General features: G+C 42.1%; 2 protein-coding genes across 3 annotated transcripts in view; one reads left to right on the forward strand and one right to left on the reverse strand.

The window, feature by feature from the left end:
• Window positions 1-739: 739 nt before the first annotated feature.
• On the reverse strand, window positions 740-5,979 carry tmem183a (transmembrane protein 183A). 2 transcript variants are annotated; one of them, XM_031848791.1, is made up of 8 exons: window positions 5,791-5,979; window positions 5,381-5,470; window positions 5,093-5,263; window positions 4,838-4,997; window positions 4,248-4,428; window positions 3,763-3,843; window positions 3,482-3,634; window positions 740-1,373 (listed from the first exon to the last, which is right to left on the reverse strand). In XM_031848791.1, the coding sequence occupies exons 1-8, from the start codon at window positions 5,852-5,854 to the stop codon at window positions 1,188-1,190; spliced, it is 1,086 nt and encodes a 361-aa protein (XP_031704651.1). In that variant the 5' UTR covers window positions 5,855-5,979; the 3' UTR covers window positions 740-1,187. The 2 variants fall into 2 exon arrangements, with proteins under 2 accessions (XP_031704651.1, XP_031704643.1); XM_031848783.1 differs by having other exon boundaries at window positions 3,482-3,637.
• A 3,730-nt stretch (window positions 5,980-9,709) lies between these two features.
• ppfia4 (PTPRF interacting protein alpha 4) overlaps window positions 9,710-21,783 on the forward strand; it is a 52,321-nt gene continuing 40,247 nt past the window's right edge. The window contains 2 exon segments of the mRNA XM_031866050.1: window positions 9,710-10,076; window positions 10,260-10,560. Of these exon segments, the coding sequence (XP_031721910.1) occupies window positions 10,303-10,560 (258 nt within the window). The 5' untranslated portion in view covers window positions 9,710-10,076; window positions 10,260-10,302.

Here is a 21,783-nt window from a genome sequence, read left to right on the forward strand (position 1 = left end):
TATCTATATATAGATATATATAGATATATCTATATATATATAGATAAGGATCATAGCACAGCGGTAATACCCAGTATGACAACATGAGGGAAGCAAAATCATAATATATATATTGTAAATCAACATTTCATGACCAGACTGGAGACATTTTGAATGGGCAGGTTCAGATTTTAATTCAGTGCAATACGTTTTTGTTTTTTGAATCAATTAACTCAGATGAAACTAGACTAACCACTTAAACAATCAACTGCTGATAACCACAACATCCAGCTGTTTCTAACTTTTATTCTTGGAAATGTAAATTAATTGTGGTTAATTGATTGCTTTTTCAGTGACAATATGTATATGTGCAAATCAATCCAGGTTAAATAACTTTGAATGTGTCTGATGGACGGATAAATCAATGGTAGCTCTTTCTCAATCATAATCAAGCATGTGAGTGGTATGATTAAACTCAGTCAACACTCACTAAAGACCACTTTCAGCACTTTGAGCCATTCAAAGTTGAGAATGAGATTTCCCAGCAGGCAGTGGGGCTTGTGGCTCACACAGGCAGGAAGGAGACAATCAATATGTTTTTAGCCAAGAAACACTACAAAGAAAAGAATGCCACCCAAATCAATAGATGAGTGGAAGACGTCTGAGGTAAATCAGCTCTTTGGCCCCTTCAGTAAAGAGCGGTGTCATTAATACTCACACAATACTAAGTGCTGCTGTCTTAAACTAAATACATACCTTAAAAAAACAATACAACTCTGTTGATGCAACATCGTAAAATTCTAAACCGGTGCAAAAATTAAGATACTTTTGTACTTTTTCAAGTGAGCGGTACAAATGTTCCACCATGTTAATCCATGAGTTTTAAAAAATGTGTTCCACATGTAGGTTCAGCATGCAACATATTGTCCAATGTAAAATAATGGCAGACCGGTGAATCTTTTTATGCAACTGGTAGCTCTAAATATACATATTGAGCAATGTATCAATATATATCATCCATCACTGTGATCTAATCAGTGTTTTCTATATTGTGAAACATTATACACTTTTGCCATCATCTGACAATGATGATCGAAATGTGAAATCAACTGAGAATGAACATAATCCAGGGTTTTCCGGAGTCATCCAATATTGTATTTCTGATGAGTGGGAAGAGATAAGAGCAGAGTTCTTGGTGTGCCGGATTCCTATATGTAGGCTGAGGAGGGGTACTGTGGGTGCCACCAGTCCATGAGCTTCACACTGTGTACTGGGTCCAACACCACCTGGGCCACACCCTGATCCCCCCTCTTCTTCCACCGCTGGAGCGGCGTGTCCTGGAACACCAGACGAACACGGTGGTGCCGCATGTCTGTGCTAACGTTGATTGTGAACTGTAAGACAGACGGAGACAAACCAGTTGAAATTAGGAGAGGAGTTAAGGGTCTTAGTGCACCATTTCATAATCAACTAGAATTACAGCCAAGTGGTTACAGTTTACATCAGTATCACTTCATCATTTTGTCCTTTTAGAAATTTGTGTGAAATTATTATTATTATCTCACACACACACAGTACGGAAAGTATTCAGACCCCTTTAAATTTTTCACTCTTTTTTTCATTGCAGCCATTTGCTAAAATCAAAAAAGTTAATTTTATTTCTCATTAATGTACACTCAGCACCCCATCTTGACAGAAAAAAACAGAAATGTAGAAATTTTTGCAAATTTATTAAAAAAGAAAAACTGAAATATCACATGGTCATAAGTATTCAGACCCTTTGCTCAGTATTGAGTAGAAGCACCCTTTTGAGCTAGTACAGCCATGAGTCTTCTTGGGAATGATGCAACAAGTTTTTCACACTTGGATTTGGGGATCCTCTGCCATTCTTCCTTGCAGATCCTCTCCAGTTCCGTCAGGTTGGATGGTGAACAGCCATTTTCAGGTCTCTCCAGAGATGCTCAATTGGGTTTAGGTCAGGGCTCTGGCTGGGCCAGTCAAGAATGGTCACAGAGTTGTTCCGAAGCCACTCCTTTGTTATTTTAGCTGTGTGCTTAGGGTCATTGTCTTGTTGGAAGGGGAACCTTCGGCCCAGTCTGAGGTCCAGAGCACTCTGGAAGAGGTTTTCTTCCAGGATATCTCTGTACATGGCCGCATTCATCTTTCCTTCAATTGCAACCAGTCGTCCTGTCCCTGCAGCTGAAAAACACCCCCATAGCATGATGCTGCCACCACCATGTTTCACTGTTGGGATTGTATTGGGCAGGTGATGAGCAGTGCCTGGTTTTCTCCACACATACCGCTTAGAATTAACGCCAAAAAGTTCAATCTTGGTCTCATCAGACCAGAGAATCTTATTTCTCATAGTCTGGGAGTCCTTCATGTGATTTTTGGCAAACTCTATGCGGGCTTTCATATGTCTTGCACTGAGGAGAGGCTTCCGTCGGGCCACTCTGCCATAAAGCCCCGACTGGTGGAGGGCTGCAGTGATAGTTGACTTTGTGGAACTTTCCCCCCATCTCCCTACTGCATCTCTGGAGCTCAGCCACAGTGATCTTTGGGTTCTTCTTTACCTCTCTCACCAAGGCTCTTCTTCCACGATTGCTCAGTTTGGCTGGACGGCCAGGTCTAGGAAGAGTTCTGGTCGTCCCAAACTTCTTCCATTTAAGGATTATGGAGGCCACTGTGCTCTTAGGAACCTTGAGTGCTGCAGAAATTCTTTTGTAACCTTGGCCAGATCTGTGCCTTGCCACAATTCTGTCTCTGAGCTCCTTGGGCAGTTCCTTCGACCTCATGATTCTCATTTGCTCTGACATGCACTGTGAGCTGTAAGGTCTTATATAGACAGGTATGTGCCTTTCCTAATCAAGTCCAATCAGTTTAATTAAACACAGCTGGACTCCAATGAAGGAGTAGAACCATCTCAAGGAGGATCAGAAGAAATGGACAGCATGTGAGTTAAATATGAGTGTCACAGCAAAGGGTCTGAATACTTATGACCATGTGATATTTCAGTTTTTCTTTTTTAATAAATTTGCAAAAATTTCTACATTTCTGTTTTTTTCTGTCAAGATGGGGTGCTGAGTAATTAATTAATTAATTAGTGATTAATGAGAAATAAAATGAACTTTTTTGATTTTAGCAAATGGCTGCAATGAAACAAAGAGTGAAAAATTTAAAGGGGTCTGAATACTTTCCGTACCCACTGTATGTATGTGTGTATATATATATATATATATATATACATAAAATTGTTAGCATATAATCACAAACACGTTGCTAGTGGGTGGGGAAAATCTGGATATTTCTTGACGTGATTCACTTAAAACCATCTCTTTTCATTCATTCAGCTTTCATGCGACGGTGATAAACACCTAGAAACTCTTATAGACTGTAACTCATACAAAACTAATGTCCTCCGTAGGTGTCATTGCTACCAACAGAGCTCTCTCCACCATATAAAGTAGTACCTAATATCCACCAAAAACCAAGCGTTACTAACCAGGGACAGTGTCATGCCCATGACCACGGGGGTGAAGATGAAGTTGAGGGTGGTGACCTGAAGCATGTAGCAGTCAGAGTCTGGGTTCGTGTGGACATCTTCGTATTGTCTGGGCATGCACAAGGACTTGGCACAACCATTCTTACTGTGTCTCTGCTGGGAAGGAAATGGCCACAATAACACGCAAAAGTAAATATGACAGCAACACCCGGTTATTACTAACAATGTAAAAGGTTATCATATTAGGAAAGAAGTGTAGTTGGTTTTATACAAACCCTTACCTGCTTTAGAAACTTGAAGTTGAACTCCCACAATGCCTCAGGCCGAGTACCCGACACCTTTCTGACCCAGAACAGTAAACACTGCAACAGGAAATATTGAGCACATAAAAACCAACAGTTCCATAATGAAAGGCTAGTTTAAGTTTGGACATGCATGCGTGTGTTTCTTCCTGGAGTAAAATATAAAAATGAGATAAAACACGAGACAAAATTAGATGTGTCAAGACTATATAAAGGGCCTCTATCATGGCTCCCTTTGAGCTACCTGGCAGGCTGGTTGTGGATAGCCTCGATATCACATCAGCAGGCTTGGTTAGCTCTAAGTTTTCCTATTTAGTCATTGGTTAATTTGCATAAAAAGGCCGGACCTCTTAAACGTTTAAGCTAATAACTTGCAATGCTAACACATCGTAAACAAAATAAATACAAAACTTAAGCTCCACATCCGTAAAGTTAGGTGGCTGAATACACATCAAAGTATTTACCTTGGAGTTCAGCACGGTTGTGGGCGTGGATTCTGGCAGGGCAGGAATTTTTGAGACACGCAGGCTGAATGGCTCATACAAATGGAAAAGGGAGCGAATCACACGGGCACGTAAAGAGCACATCCGGTCAATGCAGTCAGGCTGGAGACGGAACGGCAGGTCAGCATCAGTCTTGTAGTGCCTTGTGAGAGATGGAAGAGCGAGAAGACATGTTAGTTATACAAAGTGTCCGTTTATTGGATACGATCCTCATTTTATGGATAAATCATGAACTTTACATGTACGGTAGTTTTCACTCTGACAAATGTATTATTTTATTAAATTGATCAATGAGTAAAGTAAAAGCATGGAAGAAAGACAGGTTTTAATCTGAGCAGTATTTTTCACTTCTCCTGGCTTTGAGGAGAAAAACAGCAAATTAGTCTTTTAAGGAATACTTCAAACAACCAAAATCCCATCAAAATTAGGAGAAGAAACACATTTTTCTAGTTAACTTCACAATAATTTGTACAAAAGAATTGTTAAAATACAAGCTCTTCTTATATGTTCACTATTGACTGCACATAGTTGATCAATAAAAACCACCTCACCTTCTGTAGAGCCTGGTCCAAAAAGCAGCGGTGCATGTGACCGTCCAGGCATTCCTACAGATTAGAGCAAATCTGCACACGTCCTCGGGCCGGATATAGGAGGCGAGCATTAACCAAATATCCACTGGGTACTCCCCCCCATCACCGCTCTCAATGCTTTCTGTGAAAACATGCAAACATCACAGTTAACTGGTCAGTCCTCAATGTTATGACTGATTCCTCCATGTGCATTACAGATTTTTACACAAATAATACCCTTTCTCCTCTTGTTTTTCTTCTTGTGGGCCACTTTAGCATCATTTTCTCCATCCTCTTCTGGTTCTAGGTCATCGCTGCTGTCCAGAGCGTCAGCTGTGACGCTCTGTGAAGACAAGAGGACTTCCTCCACATCACCCTGAGAGGCCTCCAGGCCACAGAGTAATTTCACTGAAAACACAGTTATGTTATGTTAGACATTTAAATTATCTGGCCAAATGACACTGTAAAGTCAAATCATTAATATGCCGAATTGTCAGGCTGTGACGCTACAACATTAAATGTTACCTTCTTTCTCAACTGCATTTGCAACAGCCTTTTTCAACCTCCCCGACTTCACAATGGCTGGGTCGGCATCAGCATAATCAGCAACGGTCACTGGGAAAAAAAACAGATATATTTTCTAATATTTACACACCGTCTAGAAGCCATGTCTTTCAAATAGCAGAACCAGCTATGACCACTAGTCAGGAGGCCAATTGTTGACGTTGACGTAGCTACCTTTTAGCGCTTGCTAATACCAGAAACCAATCACTAAAAGGCCACCGTAGTAAGTACTCACTTTAGCTATACTGTAGTATACGTAGTAGTCAAATAATTAAATGTTGAGTGCTAACAGCTGACGGGCGCCATTCATGAATGTATGGGCTAGGCACCGTTAGCTAACCGCCGGCCGGCTATTGTAAAAGTAACGTTACCTGATTCCGAACAAACGTCCCCAGCTCTAAATTTCAGCCGTTTTCGGTTCCCTTTCTTGGGCATGTCGACACGAATGATCTGCGAACGCTTAACGGGCCTGTGGCTCCTGCCATGTCTTTATGGCAAGCTGAAGTAGAGAGAAAGAAAGAAAAATGAGAAAGAAATTGAAAAATGTTCCCCCAGGATCTTCAGCCATCATGGAATGACGTGACGATGCACGTAACGCGAGAGTATCGTTGTCGTTTTCACCCTCTGCTGCTTTACTGCCCTCTGCTGGTCATTGCGATGATTTCTCGTGACCTAAAGTGTAGAAAATAAGGTTTGTTCCTTTGTTTTTACAGCCAATTACGTAGAAATTGAGTCAGTGAAGTATTTGGCTGATGTTTTTTTTTATTTTTTGGAGGAACAGTAACACGATCTGAAGCAGCTGGGCTTCTTTTCAGCATGCTTTATGAATATCTAAGCCAAAGAAAAAATAAGATAAACCTTTGTTGATCGTTGATGGTGAAAATAGATGTTACTTTTATTTCTCGATTTCAGTTTTAATAACATCTGCATATCTATATCTTTATATATTAGTGCATTTGATATTGTCTCAAATAGGCTACTATCTGTTTAATATGTAACACAAACACACACACACACACACACACACACACACGCACACACACACGCACACACACACACGCGAAAAGCACTTGCTCAGGGGATTCATGGCTTCACTAAGGAGCCATGAGATTGTTCCTGTGTTACTCGTTTCATCTGCCCATCCACATATTACTCAACAGCAGTATCAGAAAGTGAATGAAAGTACAGATACTTTATGACTCTGCCTCTCATAAGGTTTCTAATGTACACCATCAAAGCACACCAGACATCACTGAGCCAGGTAGAAGGAAGACATTGGCAGAAACCACTTATTGCTATCAGACCCAAGAGTCACAATGCTGAAAAGATCCACAGTGCTGTGTTCATTGACCTATGTAAATATTTTGTGAAAGTGCTGCAGGCCACAGCATCCCAAAATGGCTGTTGACAACATTGTTGTCAAAGCCTTTAAAACTCAACTGCAGAGAGCCACATCTCCTAGAGTAAAATCTATGAAACAAAGCTAAATTAGTTTAAATTTTGTCATTCAGAGAAGATGAAAAAAATCCCTGACAATAGCCATCACAGTAACTGACTTGTGTTCTCCACCTTTAGAGATGTATCAGATGAGTTTTCAGGAGAAATCAGGTTCTTCTCATTTGTAGCCAGAGCTTTCATCAAGCCCTTCACAATCTGCATCTCAGGTGCGTAGCAGTAGTTTCCTCTTATAAACAGCTTTTGTGACAATAACAAGATCGATTCTCATTGTTATACTCATCCAATCTACAACTACACCGAGTAGGTCAGCCATTAAAATCACATCTCACTTGCTGACAGCCCTTCAGTAATTTGGGGTAAAGCTGTTATAAACTCCATGCAAAAAACCCTCTTATCTCTACACATAACAATTTATATCCGTTATCTAAAATGCAAAACAGAATCCTTTGTAATTAAAGGAAAGACATAATTTCAATCTAAACTGCATTAAGTACAATTTTGAGGTATCTCAAAAAGTAAAAGCCAAAACTTTGCAAGCTTCAACATTGAAATAATGTAATGTATCAGTAATTACAATTCAGTAATATGTTTAGAGTATATTAATGATGTTTAGCCTAATCTTTAAAGCTTCTATCTAAACTTAAAAGGTGAAATACAATTGAGTGGAGACTTTTAAACTCAAGTTGTGATCATCTCCCACTGAGTATGTGAATACATGAATAATCCTTATTTACTCATATTAAAAAGGTAATATAAATTGATAGAAAAAGTCATTTTAAATTACATCGTCTATATTGGCACATATGAGAAAATTAATACATAATTGAAGGAACTAGTGATGTGCAATACTTTATGGGTTCAGACCTCTTTCATAATCAGAAAATAATTATCGGATGGTGAAACACTTCTTCCAACAAGCTCTTGTTTAATTTAATTTGTCTTCGGTTGGCAAATTATTTCTTTTATCTTTCCATGACAAATGAACTTTACGTATTTTTTTTAATTGATTGAATTTTTACCCTAATAATGACATCCACTTCACACTTCACAGCAGCCAAATCCCTGCAGAATTTTGTCAGAGCAGTATTTAAATACAAATCTGATCATAGTGGTCATGAATTGTGGACTGTTTTTAATGTTTCAATCAATGTTCTTAATTGTTTTTAAATCTCCTTTTCTTTTGCCTTATGTTTTGATGTTTTTAGTGGTTTTATGTGAAGCACTTTGAATTGCCTTGTTGAAATGTGCAATACAAATAAACTTGCCTTGCCGTGCCCTTTTTACCATTTAAAGTGCAACACAATTATTCAAATATGCTGAGTCAAAAAACAATCTTAAAGGAAGATATAGCTCAGTATATGTATTTTATATACATTATCAGACAGTTCACTCATTGGATTAAAAAAAGAGCAACATGTGCATGCAGCCCTGCCTGCCCCTATCTCCCTGTGTGACTCCCCCGTCTACGCTGTGAAATCCTTCTGCTTCCTGGGCTCCACCATAACCCACAACCTCAAGTGGGACCTTAATATCAGCTCCATCACCAAGAAGGCTCAGCGGAGGATGTACTTCCTGAGGCAGCTAAAGAAGTTCAACCTGACAAAGACAATGATGGTGCACTTCTACACTGCCATCATTGATTCCATCCTCTGCTCCTCCATCAGCGTCTGCTACGCTGCATCCACAGCCAAGGACAAGGGCAGACTGCAGCGCAGCATTCGCTCTGCTGAGAGAGTGATTGGCTGCAATCTGCCGTCCCTCCAAGACTTGTTCGCTTCCAGGACCATGAAGGGGGCGAGAAAGATTGTAGCCGACACCTCTCACCCTGGACAGAGACTGTTCGAATCCCTTCCCTCTGGAAGAAGGCTGCGGTCCATCAGGACCAAGACCTCACCCCACAAGAACAGTTTCTTCCCGTCTGCAGTTGGGTTCATCAACAAAGCACCCCACTGACTCTGACTCTTACATCCTCAGGACAATTTTAATATACTTGTTTTAACGTACTGTTATCTGTTTACCATATTTTATTGTAAATTTTAATATTTTTCTATTTTTAAATGATTCGATTATTGCACTGTGCTGTTCATTGTTTATTGTTATGCACCATTCACCAAGTTAAATTCCTTGTGGGTGCAACATACTTGGCAATAAACGGTTCTAATGCGGATGTCTGCGAGCAATTACATTACTGCAAAGAAGACAAAGTCCTAAACACTACAACATAAACAACAACAAAGAGGTAGCGCTTGACCACTGGCAGTGTATGGTTGCTGTAGGCCTAGCCTTCAGGTGCTGTGGAATGGATGGCAACCAAACAATTTAGTGAGACTCATTGTTAGTCACTCAGGGCAAGACACAGCCAAAACAGTGCAAGGAGACGCCTGTTAATATGTATAATCTTAAACTTCGTTTTAGATCCTGCAGGGTGCGCTGCTCACTCTTAGTGCACAGCCTGCCTCTGTGGCTTGGTTAAACTGATGCTGCGAGAACGCGCATCGTGTCTCAGTAGCTGTTGTGTCGTGAACGCGCTTAGTGGTGCTGATGTGAAAAGTTAATTACATTTTACCAGTTAAGGGTCAAGTCTGTGAAAACTGCAGAAGCATGATACCAGTACAGAGTTTAGAAATGATGCTGTGACATTAGTGACCGTACTGCAGTCCTCCGTTTTGCACGCGCATGTGGTGCCAAACGCTTAGCCCTATAGGTTAAACGCTGCGAGTTGGTCCCTTATTTCCAGAGCTGTAGCTTAGTGTTGACAACTGCAGATTCCCCTGTGTCTGTGTGTGTGTGTGTGTGTGGCTGAGTAAATGTGTGTGTCTATATGTGGGAGGAGTGAGCGTCGGTTCGGTGGCGGTGTGTGGAGAGATGGAAGCGGAGAAGGCGGATGCAGATAAGACTCGCTCTCACTGTCCCCAAGTCTAAGGACGCAGATTAAACGTTTCCTCTCGGATATTTTTCCTTCTTTTTTTTTTTTTTTACATTTTTCTGCCAATATGCTATGATCTCCGTCGTGCTCGCGGGCACCACCCATCCAAACGTACCCGTCTATCTCTGAGCTGTCAATCAAATCACGCCGGGATTTCTACATGTGAGTGCATGGCGCGCCGGGCAGGGCGGATCTGCTCACGGGGTGAAAAAACGCCGCTTAATATGGATGAAAGGTCAACCATCATCTCATCGTTTCAATCACTCTGATTAGGTAAGGCGATGTAAGGATGCACGTTTGATGCACGAGGAATGTAATGCAAAGAGAGTAAGACGCGCATCTACGATTGCATTGGTGGTCCGTTGCTACGGGGCGTTAAAAGGCCCTCTTCTCAGTTACTGTAAGTCTGTTTATCAGGTTTATAACCCACATATATCACATTTTTAATCCCGACAGCGACACTGTCCTATAGCGTTGCCCAGACCACAGAGCTGGGAAGATGATGTGCGAGGTGATGCCGACCATTAACGAGGGAGACTCGGCTGGTCCTCCCAGAGGCACCAGCGGCGTCCCGAACGGCTCGGACCAGGAGGCCAACTTCGAGCAGCTGATGGTCAACATGCTGGACGAGAGGGACAAGCTCCTGGAGTCCCTGAGGGAGACCCAGGAGACCCTCATTCAGTCTCAGACTAAGCTGCAGGGGGCGCTGCACGAGAGGGACGTGCTCCAGCGGCAGATCAACGCCACGCTGCCTCAGGTGAGGAGGGTGGTGGTGTGGGATGAGACGGATTACATTTTGCACAAGACAGCAACAACCGCAAGGTACAAAGGTGGTGTTGAATGGACACATGTCTACACTGTGGGCCAGTCAGTGGTGATCTTGAAACCTCCAACTAGCAAAGCTCCACTGTTTTGTGCTAATGTAACTGAACACTTGATTGGGAATATGCACCAAATGGCCTTAAAATGGCATCAAGGTGGACCCTGCTTTACCTGATCTGTGTCAAAATCTAATATTAAGACCTTGCTTATTTCAGTATTGTGCTTAACTGTTGCCTATACCAGCCAGGTAATGTTATAGCACACAAAATACATACGGATTGCTCAGAAAGTGGGAGGCTAATAGGGGCTAAGCATCTTATTTTGCCTCGAGGCTAATTAGCAGGTTAATGCGGCCATGGTGGTACTGATGAAATTAAACTATTCCTTGAAAAAAGTGCCTTTGGTCCCACCGCTATAGAGCTAGACCTGAGGAAGTTGAATACGACTGTTCTCGAGGTATACTCCTGTTAAGAAATCCCCATAAGAATAGCTGTGAGGATGATGGCACATGCCACTTCAGAAGCTTTTAAGTGGCAGTGTGCCAAAAAGGAGGATCTAAATGTCTAGTGGGTAGAGAGTTAATGTAGTAGGTTGAAAGATGGATCGGAGGTGGATGGAGGGTTTTTACTCACACAAGGAAGAATGCTGGCTCAGACTGTGGAGGTCTCAGCCAGTTGTCGAGAGCCTTGCTGGTCAGAGAAGAGGGCAGGGCCCACCTATCATCATCTGGATTGAAACAGCCTCACATCTGTATGCGGTGAGCTGCCTGTCAGTAGTAATGTGAGTGAAAGGTGCTGATGGTAAACTGGGATATCTTTGACATTTGTCACCCATGTGTGTGCGTGCAAGTGTGTGTATTTGAGAAAAAGAGAGCTGAATAAGGGCTGGTGCAATCGCTGAGCATGACGACAATGAAGCCTCAGCACATAAAGCTGCGTTACCCTCTGACCCTCTGGTCTAAATGCGTGGCATGATGTCACAGTACGGTGTGTGGGTATGTGTGTGTGTGTGTGTGTGTGTGTGTGAGAGAGAGAGCGAGGGAGAGAACCATGCTGACGATGACAGCCTCACTGCAGCCTCTTGTGAAAGAAACATGGCCGCTTACTAGTGTACATGGCCCTGAGCTGCTTGCCTCCACACATGCATACATGTCTATTTGTGTGTGTGTGTGTGTGTGAATATATGTATGTGTGTCAGAGAGAGAAAGAGAGAGGGCGATAGAGGAGAGAGTGGGAAGAGGCTGTCATGCTTGTTTTCTAATCCTGCTTGGTTCAGCGTAATGTTTTATTCTAGCAATAATACAAGTATTAGTTATACAGTCATAGACCTCAGGGACATTATGCAGACATTATGACTGGCGCGTACATGCATAAACTGTTTCCTGCTCTCTCTCACACACTCTCTCTCTCAAAACATTACACACACTCGTGCACCATACACAGCAGTGGTCATTTCCACAGCAGACACAGCAGAGACATGATGCAACGGACAGTGGGTGAAGCAATCCAGAGAAATGAGAAATTCTCATTTGCAATTGATTTCTACTCTAGTTTTTGTCTGCTCAACTGAAGAAATATGAGGATAGTCTGGCCTTGATGCATCATTGGAAATTGCAGCGTGCATCTTCTCACGATGAGAGGGAAGTGTGGAAAAGAATGACATACTGTATCTGGTATCTCAAGTTTTGGTGTGATGAATGCATTAGAGCCATGTTGTAGCAGTTGGCGATGCTGCTGACCCCACCATCCTATATGTGTCAGTGGTAATTAGGCTGATTCGCGGCTGCGCTCAACACACAGTAGTTGGTGTGTTTATGCCCTTGACTACAATGCAACATCACAGCTATCCGTTTGCTCTTGCCGCCTTTGTTGTGTAGCCCTCCAGTCAGTCTGTCGACATGTGTGTTGACGACTATGCGAGATGTATTTCTCTCTGTGTTCGTTCAGTTCTCTCTGCTCCCAAGGTGTAGACTGATGTATGAGTGTTGGCACAGCAAGGCAGCCTTTTTTGCCCAAATCCAACCACTCTTCTCCTTCCGTTTGCCTACAAACATTTGTCATCTTCACCTACAAGGTGTGTGTGTGTGTGTGTGTGTGTGTGTGTGTGTGTGTATTTCTGTTTTTGTTATGTCTTCTGTAGGTCTCCTGAATCCATGGGACTGGTCCGACCCAGAACTGTCAGATCTATGTCTTTCCTTCACATATACATATATAAACACACACACACACACACACACACACACACACACACACCACACACACAAACAAACAAACGTACAAACAAACTTAGTGATTCAAAATGCAACGCTCTTCAATGTCGTCATTGTTAAAAATACATAAACCCGCATCAGTGCTCAAATTTGCCTCAGCAGCATCGTAAAAATGGGACGACGTTGCCATTTTACCACAGACACACACACACACACACACACCGAGAGACTAGGATGGATATGTTCATTAGCTACAGAGAATAGAGTTTCAGATTAACATGTCAGCCCATTACAGTGCAAAATGCTTCTAATTCAGCCCTCAGATGGGTTTGCTCAAAGACAAATTAGGTTTTAAACACACACTGAGACTCAGGCACGCATGCTTGCATGCACACACATGCTTGTGCCGTATACACACACACACACACACACACACACACACACACACACACACACACACACACACACACACACACACACAGTGCCTGTTCTCTTCTGTGTGAGAAAAACTGTTCCGACACTGTCAAGTAGAATGTGTTGTAAGGCAAGTGTGTGTGTGTGTGTGTGCAAAGCAGAGAGAGAGCAGACAGTGGGTGAACACTGTGTGTCAAACAACATTGGCATTTCTGGGTCATATATTCCTATATTACAACTATTTTCTATTGTTCAGTGTATAATATTATAACAAAGGCAGATTTTAAAAATGATTTTAAAATTAAATAATAGTTCAACATTTTGGGAAATGTGCTTATTTGGGTTTTTGCCGTGCGTTAGATGAGAAGATTGATACCACTCTCAAGTCTGTGTCATGAGCCAGGAGGTTATTAGCTCCTTTAGCATAAGGAATGGAAGCAGATGGGAAACATCTAGCATGGCTCTGTGTGTCTTTAGTTTAATCCATACAGAAAGAGAAATGTAAATATGACGAAGGCATATAGCTATTGATCACTATTTTTATTATTGTAATTATTATAGCTATTTTCGATGAATAACAGCTTAGCTTCCCGCTGGTTGCTTAGAGCACAGAATTTCCCTTAAAAGCACAAATTAAAAAATGTTCACGTCTTTTGGGGTACAGATTAAACAAACAGGATACAACGTGTTAATGACTTAAGAGTTGTTAGCTGTTTCCCTCTGCTTCCAGTCTTTATGCTAAGCTAGGTAAGTCATTATATGATATATATATTTCACATTCACGCATAAGATTGGTTTTGATTAATCTTATCAAACTCTTGGCAAAAAAGAGATCAAATATAAAACTATTCCTTCAAGGAAACCCCACCAATTTAGTTTTAAAACTATTGTTTGTGGCTCTGAATTGAGTTTTCCAAAATCTGAGAAATGATTTGATTTCTGTGAGATGACACCATAGCCCTCATGGTGGGATGTGAGTTTCATGTTGGGTTTGATGGGTGTGTGAGTGTGTGTTGTGATCAGAGACAACACTGGCTGTTTTTGCCAGCATACAAGCACACAGAGAGAAAGACACACACACACACACACACACGCACACACATCACCTCCTTTCCAAAACAACAACTCTCTGTTGTTCTGAATTCTAACCCCTTAGCCCACACTGAAACACATTTAAACATACACACCACGCACACACAATCTTTTGCATGTTGTGTTGTTTACTTGACCTCACATACTACTGACCTGTCCTTTGACTCTTGTACAGACACATGAACACAAATTAACACACACACAGATTGTGAACATGGGTGTACATTCACTAAGCCTCTATGAAGAAGTACATGTAAGGTATTCAGGGCTGCACAATATAGGAAAAAAATGACATGGCAATACATCTTTCTACGACATATACGATATAAAGAAAAGATACAGGAATTTTGACTTGAATAGCTTTATTTGGAAATAATTAATCTTTCTGAAATTATTGGGGTGATTTTTGAGTACATCTGCATAGAAATTGTTTTCAACTAGAATAATACACTGGTTGACTCACCATGACACCGTTGCCTTCATATATTATTCTCTCATCAATCCAGACTAAAGTCAATGATCTAACATGTCATGGTATTAATAACGCATGTCACTTACCCTAAAATAAGGTGGCTCGTCTGTGAATTAAGGAGAGTGGTGCCTAGAGAGGGTCCAAGAGATATTACAGATGCAACGGAGCAGCGACTTGTCACTGAAATGAGAATACCTGGTCCACCTTAATATCAGCCGACTTTAATTGAGCCTATAGGCCGAAGTTGTCGCTAACTTCGGAGCGAACCCACTTCACTTTTATCAGCAGGTGGCAAGCGAGACAGGGGAGCTTGGGTCTTGAGGAGTTGTGGTATTTATTCACCGTCGTATAGCCTAAAACTGTACACACACTGCACTGCTACGTTCACAGCTATAACGTTACTGCTTACTGCACATTGTTGCAAACACGCTCGCTCTCTCTCTCTGCCGCACACTCACTGATGCACACACTACCCGGCGGGCCACCGGGGTTGTAAAACACTGGTGGAAACCCTGCCTTGCAAGTTTTCCTTTTGTATAAAGCAGCAAAAATAGTTGTAGGACGTCCTGCGATGTGACAATTGTGCATGCGCGCATGTCGCAACGTCGATGCTGAAATGATACATCATGCAGCCCTAAACATATACCTCTGTGTTTACATGTGTGAGCCTCTCTCTCTTTCCATCTTTCTTTTTGTCTCAGGTCTAGATGTGACACTAGTTTTCATCCTTGTTGATGTTTTCTCTTCATTCCTCCCTAAATTGTTGTCTATTTCTTATTTCTAACCTCTCTCTCTTTCTAGCTCTTTCTCTTTCTTTCACACTCTCTCTGTTTATCTAACTCATCAATAACCCAGTAGTCCATTATCTGGTCCATCAGACAGTTCTTGTCCCCTCCTACTCCTGCAGCTGACCTTAGCCCACAGCACAACACAGTCTAGAGTGGGAGGGAAGGTTACACAAATTGCTTAAATCTCTGGAAACATAACAGTCTGGCATCAGTTATCTCGTCATTTGGTCTCAATGCAGATTTGGTTGAGCACATAATATGATGTGGTGTGATATATTGAGAGGAATTGTTGCAATTCTGTCAAAGAAGAACCTGAAATGAGGTAATGATGAATAAAAAGTTGTCAGCCTAAGTCAACAATCACCAATGTTTACAAAAGTAAATTCAACTTTCAGAAATGAAGATATTCTGAAGATATCAGCCTAAGCAGATGTGCACCCTCAGGTTAAATCAGTGCAATGAAAGACAAAGAAAGGACCTTATCATGGACCTTAATCAACCCCACTTTTGCAATGAATTAATATATGGGCTTATGGTTAGCTCGGCCAATAGAGAGCAAGGTATATTTCACCCTACTTGAACCGGGGCCAGCAGAAGTGAGCCTTGCAAGCTTGGTACTCAGCCATCACAGTAACTGTACTAGAGGTGTGTTGTGCTTACAGGTACAGTGTGAGAGGGGGTGCACGTCAAAGCTAATATACCACACTTCAGAGGAAGGAGGAAGAGCTCCAAGGTCCCCCTGCACTGTGTTTAGAGGTGGCCTGAGCTTATCATAACACACACACATTCAGCATGGCCCAAACACTCTTCCTCATATCCACATCCATCCACAAACACACAATAACACACACACGCACTGCCTGGGTTTTCTTGAATGTCAGCATGCGCCTACATGTCGTGTCGAGTATGTGCGTGTGTGTGAGCGAGCATGCCCACGGCTAGTGTTGCTTCTGCATGGATGGCTGAGCCAGTTTCGTGCACCGTGATAGGAGAATATTGAGGAGGGTGGGCAAAGTCAGTGGAAACATTACCACATCTCATTGGTCTGCTGCTGAAGTCCAAATCTTGTGCTACGTGTTATGTAAGCACCAAATACTGGAATTTGGGTTGATGTTGAGGAAAGTGGAGCATGAAGTGAGCAGCTGAATGTCACCAAGAAACCCTGTAAGAAAAGAGAGGCATTCAGTGAGAGAGAGTCAGAGAGAGAGAGAGAGAGAGAGAGAGAGAGAGAGGGGAGAAGACATGCAACAAAGGAAAATCCCAGTATTTCACTATTTGAAGTGAAAGGTTATCTTCATCACTTCAGTTGTAGGTAATGTAGCACATCTGAAATGTTTGTAGTCATCCCTCATATGACAGGAAAACTATGTGGGCGTACAACTACGGACGTCATGAGCTGTGATGGATGTTTACAATGGACAGTTTGAATTTTTGCCCTTCGCCTTTGTTTTCTCTCTCAGATTAGCTAAATTGGGGATTGGCAATTTTGCCACATTCCCAGATGTCGGCACTTTACTTTATTATGCTCTAATCTCTTGTTTAACATTCAGTTTTGATGGACAAGTCAGACACCTTCTTGCCCATAACGATGGGCAGACCCAACATTTTGCGAGAGAGAGAGAGAGAGATAGAGGAAGAAGTGAGAAGTGAATCTAATTAACAAGGTGTCTACTACCTCCCAGCAGCAGACTGACATCACACCTCTCTCTCTGTCTCTTTCTTATCCTCTCTTCCCCTCCTGCTGCATCACGACATTTTTACATCATCTGTCGGTCTCTTTTCATCCACTCCTCAGCAGTTCACTTCTCTTCTTCCTGAGTGTGTTGTCCAGTCTCGATTCAAGCACACCCAAACGCTCTGACGTGGTCAGACCGGCTCCTGGCAAGAGCTTATGCACAGCTTTCGGGCCCCTGAGCACTAATAGATTATTAGTGTGCAAAGCTAGCTCCCCCACGCTGCCCTGCCACACCATGGCTTCTGCGCTTCGTCTCTCAGTGGCATCCATCCTTCGCTCCCTCCATCCCTCTGCCAGTACCATCTGGCTCTCAGCACCAGGCACATTTAGCTCAGCCGGGCGCCAATTTGTCCCCCTGGCTACCCGGGAGAAGGAAGAGTGAGGGAAGGAGGAGTGGGAAAGAGAGATAGATGTGGAGAGTAAGATTTAGCAAAGTGAAACAAAATGAGAGTAAGTCAGGAAAAGAAGACGCAGAATCAAGCGTACCTGACGGTCCCCAGTAGTGAGGGACATGCTCTGGTAATGGATAGAATGAACAGTCACTGTATGCGTGTGTGTGTGTGTGAGTTCCCTCTCCCTGGTAATAATAGCAGAGTGATTGGAGTTGCAGGACCACCAGAGGGGATGGTGAGAGTAATGAAGGAGGGAGGCAGGAAAGGACAGAATGAGAAAGAGGAGGAGGAGGAGGAGCAGCAAGGGGATGTGAGATGAAGTTTTCAAGCCAGCAGTTAAGCCCACAGCGGCCCTGCCATGTCTAACAACTAACCTATTGGAACTCTGTCAGCTCGCTTTCCCTCCTGCAAATCCCTAAGAATGGAAGATAAGGCGTCGGTGGGCGGTAGGGGGGTAGATATTGGACTGCAGTTTTGTTGTGGAAGTGTGGAAGTCAGACTGTGTCTGTCTCAGAAAAGTGTGGCACGGTCTCAATGCCCAAGGTTATGAACTTCAAGGGCATACACTCTGAAATTGTACTCACCCCCACATGTGCAAAGACACACAGTAGTAAGGGCGACGTCTTCTAGACCCCAGTTTTTCCTAGCAAGAGACTTAAGCAGCTGCAGCACAGGCGGCAGGCATCAGAAGCTAAGTCCCCGGCTGGACCCTTAAAGGGATTTAAAGTACTTCAAAATGCTTCATCTGCTCCATGAAATACAGCTTGTCAGAATCTCACAACATAGCACATACCCCCCACTGCTGACTGTCAATAACAGACACACACACACAGACACACACACATTTGAGAGAGTGTGGCGGTGCAAGTGAAATGCAGGATTTTGGAGAAGGACACAGTGGTAGGACACATATTGCTGTATATAGCTAATGGCTCCTGTGAAGCATATATTTCTCTATGGGCATATGCACGTTATGTGAATAAGCTGCGGAACAAATTATGCTTTCATGCTCTTTGTTTAATCATTTGAGTTGAATTGGTTCCAGGATGTGGATCATAAATAAGCATCTGTGAGCGACATTTACCCATATAAAGTACTTTTGATATTACTGATATTTTTCTACACGAGTAGCCTTTATTAACTGGCATAATTAAAGAACAAACATGTGGGCGATATGGAAATAGGAGTAGAGTGTTCAGCAATATGTTTTATTACAAATTAATCTCAGACTACTACCAATTATATTTAAAAAAAACAAAGCCTGAGCTAGAATTCTTCATAAATTGGCTCATTATTTCATTTCCATTTGTTATAAAATAATTTTACTCACCAGCTAAGCATTAGACACGGGTACCAGTGTCACTATTCATAGAATCGTGAGAAGATTCATTTCACCAAGTAATTTGCATTAACTGATGTTATGGTCAAGTGTTAACACATTGACAAGCTATCACAGTTGATGTGTCTGAAGTGTTTAGCAGACAGTTGCTTATTTACAAACCTAGCAGATTTGAAGCAACATTAGCAATAAAAAGGATAGTTTGGGTGTTTGGAAGTGTCTTGTATCTTGTATCTTGTCTTGCCTTTAGAGGCAAGACAAGATACCTCTTCTAAGAGACTCCATTGACAAAAACAGAAAAGCTCAGTTTCAAATATTCTAAATATAGCTTACACTTAAACTGATGTTTTTTTAGGTGGGTCCTTCTTTTAGGTGCTAAAATACATTTTGCTGCTGACTCGTCCACAGCAGTACATTACTTTGCTCCTGTGTCGGTCGGTACCTGTCTGTTTCTCCAAACTGGTGAAGTGTCGACGGCCATCTACTATAGCTGTTATACTGACTATGGATAAGTAGCTCATACAACCCCCTTCAAAACACCGGAACTATCCCTTTAATTTGCTAAAATGCTATGTAGAGCTGAGGGGAACTGCAGTCTCATGATAATTATCTGTGGCACCGGCACCATTGGACACAGTTTATATTACACATAGTCATTTGATCCATTGTTAATATAAAAGTATTGATGAGTGCATCAATAGCACATTATCTAAACCACTTATTTAGAGGTGCAAACAGGAGTCAACATACCCAAAGTGCTGGGAACCAGGAAGTAACTCTGCAATGCAATGAAGTTTGGGTAATACTTCTTGTTCACTTATGTTTTCATTTTGGTCTAGTTGTGCGGTTTAAACTTGATTGTCATTCTTGTCTCCTTCTTCTTCTTCTGTCGAATCACCATTGCTTTCAATGCAGGGAGTGCACATTTGCGTAAAATGTTCATGTAAGTGATAGATTTCATGGCAGACACTTTAAAAAAGGGACCCAGGCTGTAAAACATAGAATATGATCATTGCCTCGTATAATTCTCAATTAGTTACTCCTGGTAAACAGACGCTAGAGGTATTGATTTCTTGCATAAGAAAATGGTTCAAGTGATGAATTGCCCACAAAGAGTCAGCACTTACTGGTACTGTGTGTGTGCGTGTGTGCGTGTGAGTGTGTCGAATTGGGCTGATACGTCCCACACACACAGCCACACACGCACATGTGCAGGCTCACATACAGAACACTCTCGGATGTGTCTCGCAGAGAAAGATGTATGTGGAGATGTGAATAAGATGTTAGCCAGCTGAGAGCGCTATCATGGCTGGCCAGACACCAAAATACGCAGTATTCTGAGGATAGGCTTTGATGAATACATGAAGACATGCACCAACCTTACACTTCTAGACCCTATCTGAGGCAGACTTCACTAAGTACATACTGGAGAAACTAATAAGATATTTCCAGCGCACGTACATCCACAGAAAGCTCTCAGATCGTCTTGTCTCTGTATTAAATCACGATCCGTTTATTCAGCACCACCTACAACAGTTCTCAGCGGCAGTCTGTTATTCATTTACTTCCAGCTCCATTCACAGACGTGTAGGTGCAGACACCAACTCCATCCAGCTGCATCCCTGCGTCTTTGTGATGAAGTTGTTCTGCAGCTTTTTGTTCATCATCTTTTGATAAATTCGTTTTTGTGTCTCCTTGTTTACCTGCAAAGCACAATAAACTGTTGTTTAAAATTACTTTATGAATACACTTGCGTTAACTCAGTGAAGACTCAATATCCATATTGAGATTACAGAGACACTGATGTGTTCCCTCTCTTCAAAGTCTTGCTGTCTTCCCTTTCGTCTCTCCCTCAGTCTCAATGACTCTCCAGCTCTTGCGCTCCCTCGCTCTATGTCTTATCAGTGCTGATGGCTTTAAGCCCGTGTGCTGAGAGGTCTATTAGTTAGCTATCGTGCTGTCAGATAATGCTTCATATCTCTCGGCTAGTTGACTGTACTTACAGCTTTGCTCTTACTGCATGAGGTGGGAGCACAGCCGCTGGGATATGAGACTATAGGGCACAAACGTCCACATTCTTAAATGATATACAGTATATATATTTATATACGTATATTTTGCAGCTTGTGATTGATTTCAGTCTCTTGTTGTGAGCTTGATGAATAAAAGCTCAACATGCTGTTTCGGTTCATTAACTTGGAAGTGGAAGTGTATGTGTGTATATGGCCTGTAGCAATTGCGTGTGTGCATTGAATTAATCTAAATCAGCTCAATAAACCAGGAGGTCGTCACATCTTCATCGTAGCCTGAGACCACTATGTTTACATGAGGCTATGCTTATATGTGCATGTACGTGTATGTGCGTGTATTTGTGTGTGTGTGTGTGTGTCTTATTATTGCACTGTTTCACTGGTACCAAGGAAACATTTGTTGTGTGATTGCATTGTTAAGTCCATGTAGTTCATCTCATTACAATGGTAATAGCCTGAACCGCTTACCACATATTGTAATTGTATGAATAACTGATATGCACAAAGTCACTGTCATCTCCGTGGCCAGCTCATTCTGTCGATGATGAAGGTCAGTAAGCATTGTGGTGCCCCATTAGAATAATGGGGGCTGTGACTATCCTGCCCCAGTGCAAAAAAAACATCATTCACACTTTATCATTCTCTCTCTCTCTCTCTCTCTCTCTCTCTCTCTCTCTCTCTCTCTCT

This window comes from Anarrhichthys ocellatus, unplaced genomic scaffold (genome assembly GCF_004355925.1).
Source record: "Anarrhichthys ocellatus isolate YVR2014 unplaced genomic scaffold, GSC_Weel_1.0 scaffold1, whole genome shotgun sequence".
Lineage (NCBI taxonomy): Eukaryota > Metazoa > Chordata > Actinopteri > Perciformes > Anarhichadidae > Anarrhichthys > Anarrhichthys ocellatus.

What these genes read in the sequence shown, in the direction of transcription:
- tmem183a (XM_031848783.1), bottom strand. Translation starts at nt 5,854, where the DNA reads ATGCCCAAGAAAGGGAACCGAAAACGGCTGAAATTTAGAGCTGGGGAC. An exon ending in AAATGCAGTTGAGAAAGAAG is followed by an intron (nt 5,264 to 5,380) that starts GTAACATTTAAT and finishes CTGTGTTTTCAG; the next exon opens with TGAAATTACTCTGTGGCCTG. An exon ending in GAAAAACAAGAGGAGAAAGG is followed by an intron (nt 4,998 to 5,092) that starts GTATTATTTGTG and finishes ATGTTTTCACAG; the next exon opens with AAAGCATTGAGAGCGGTGAT.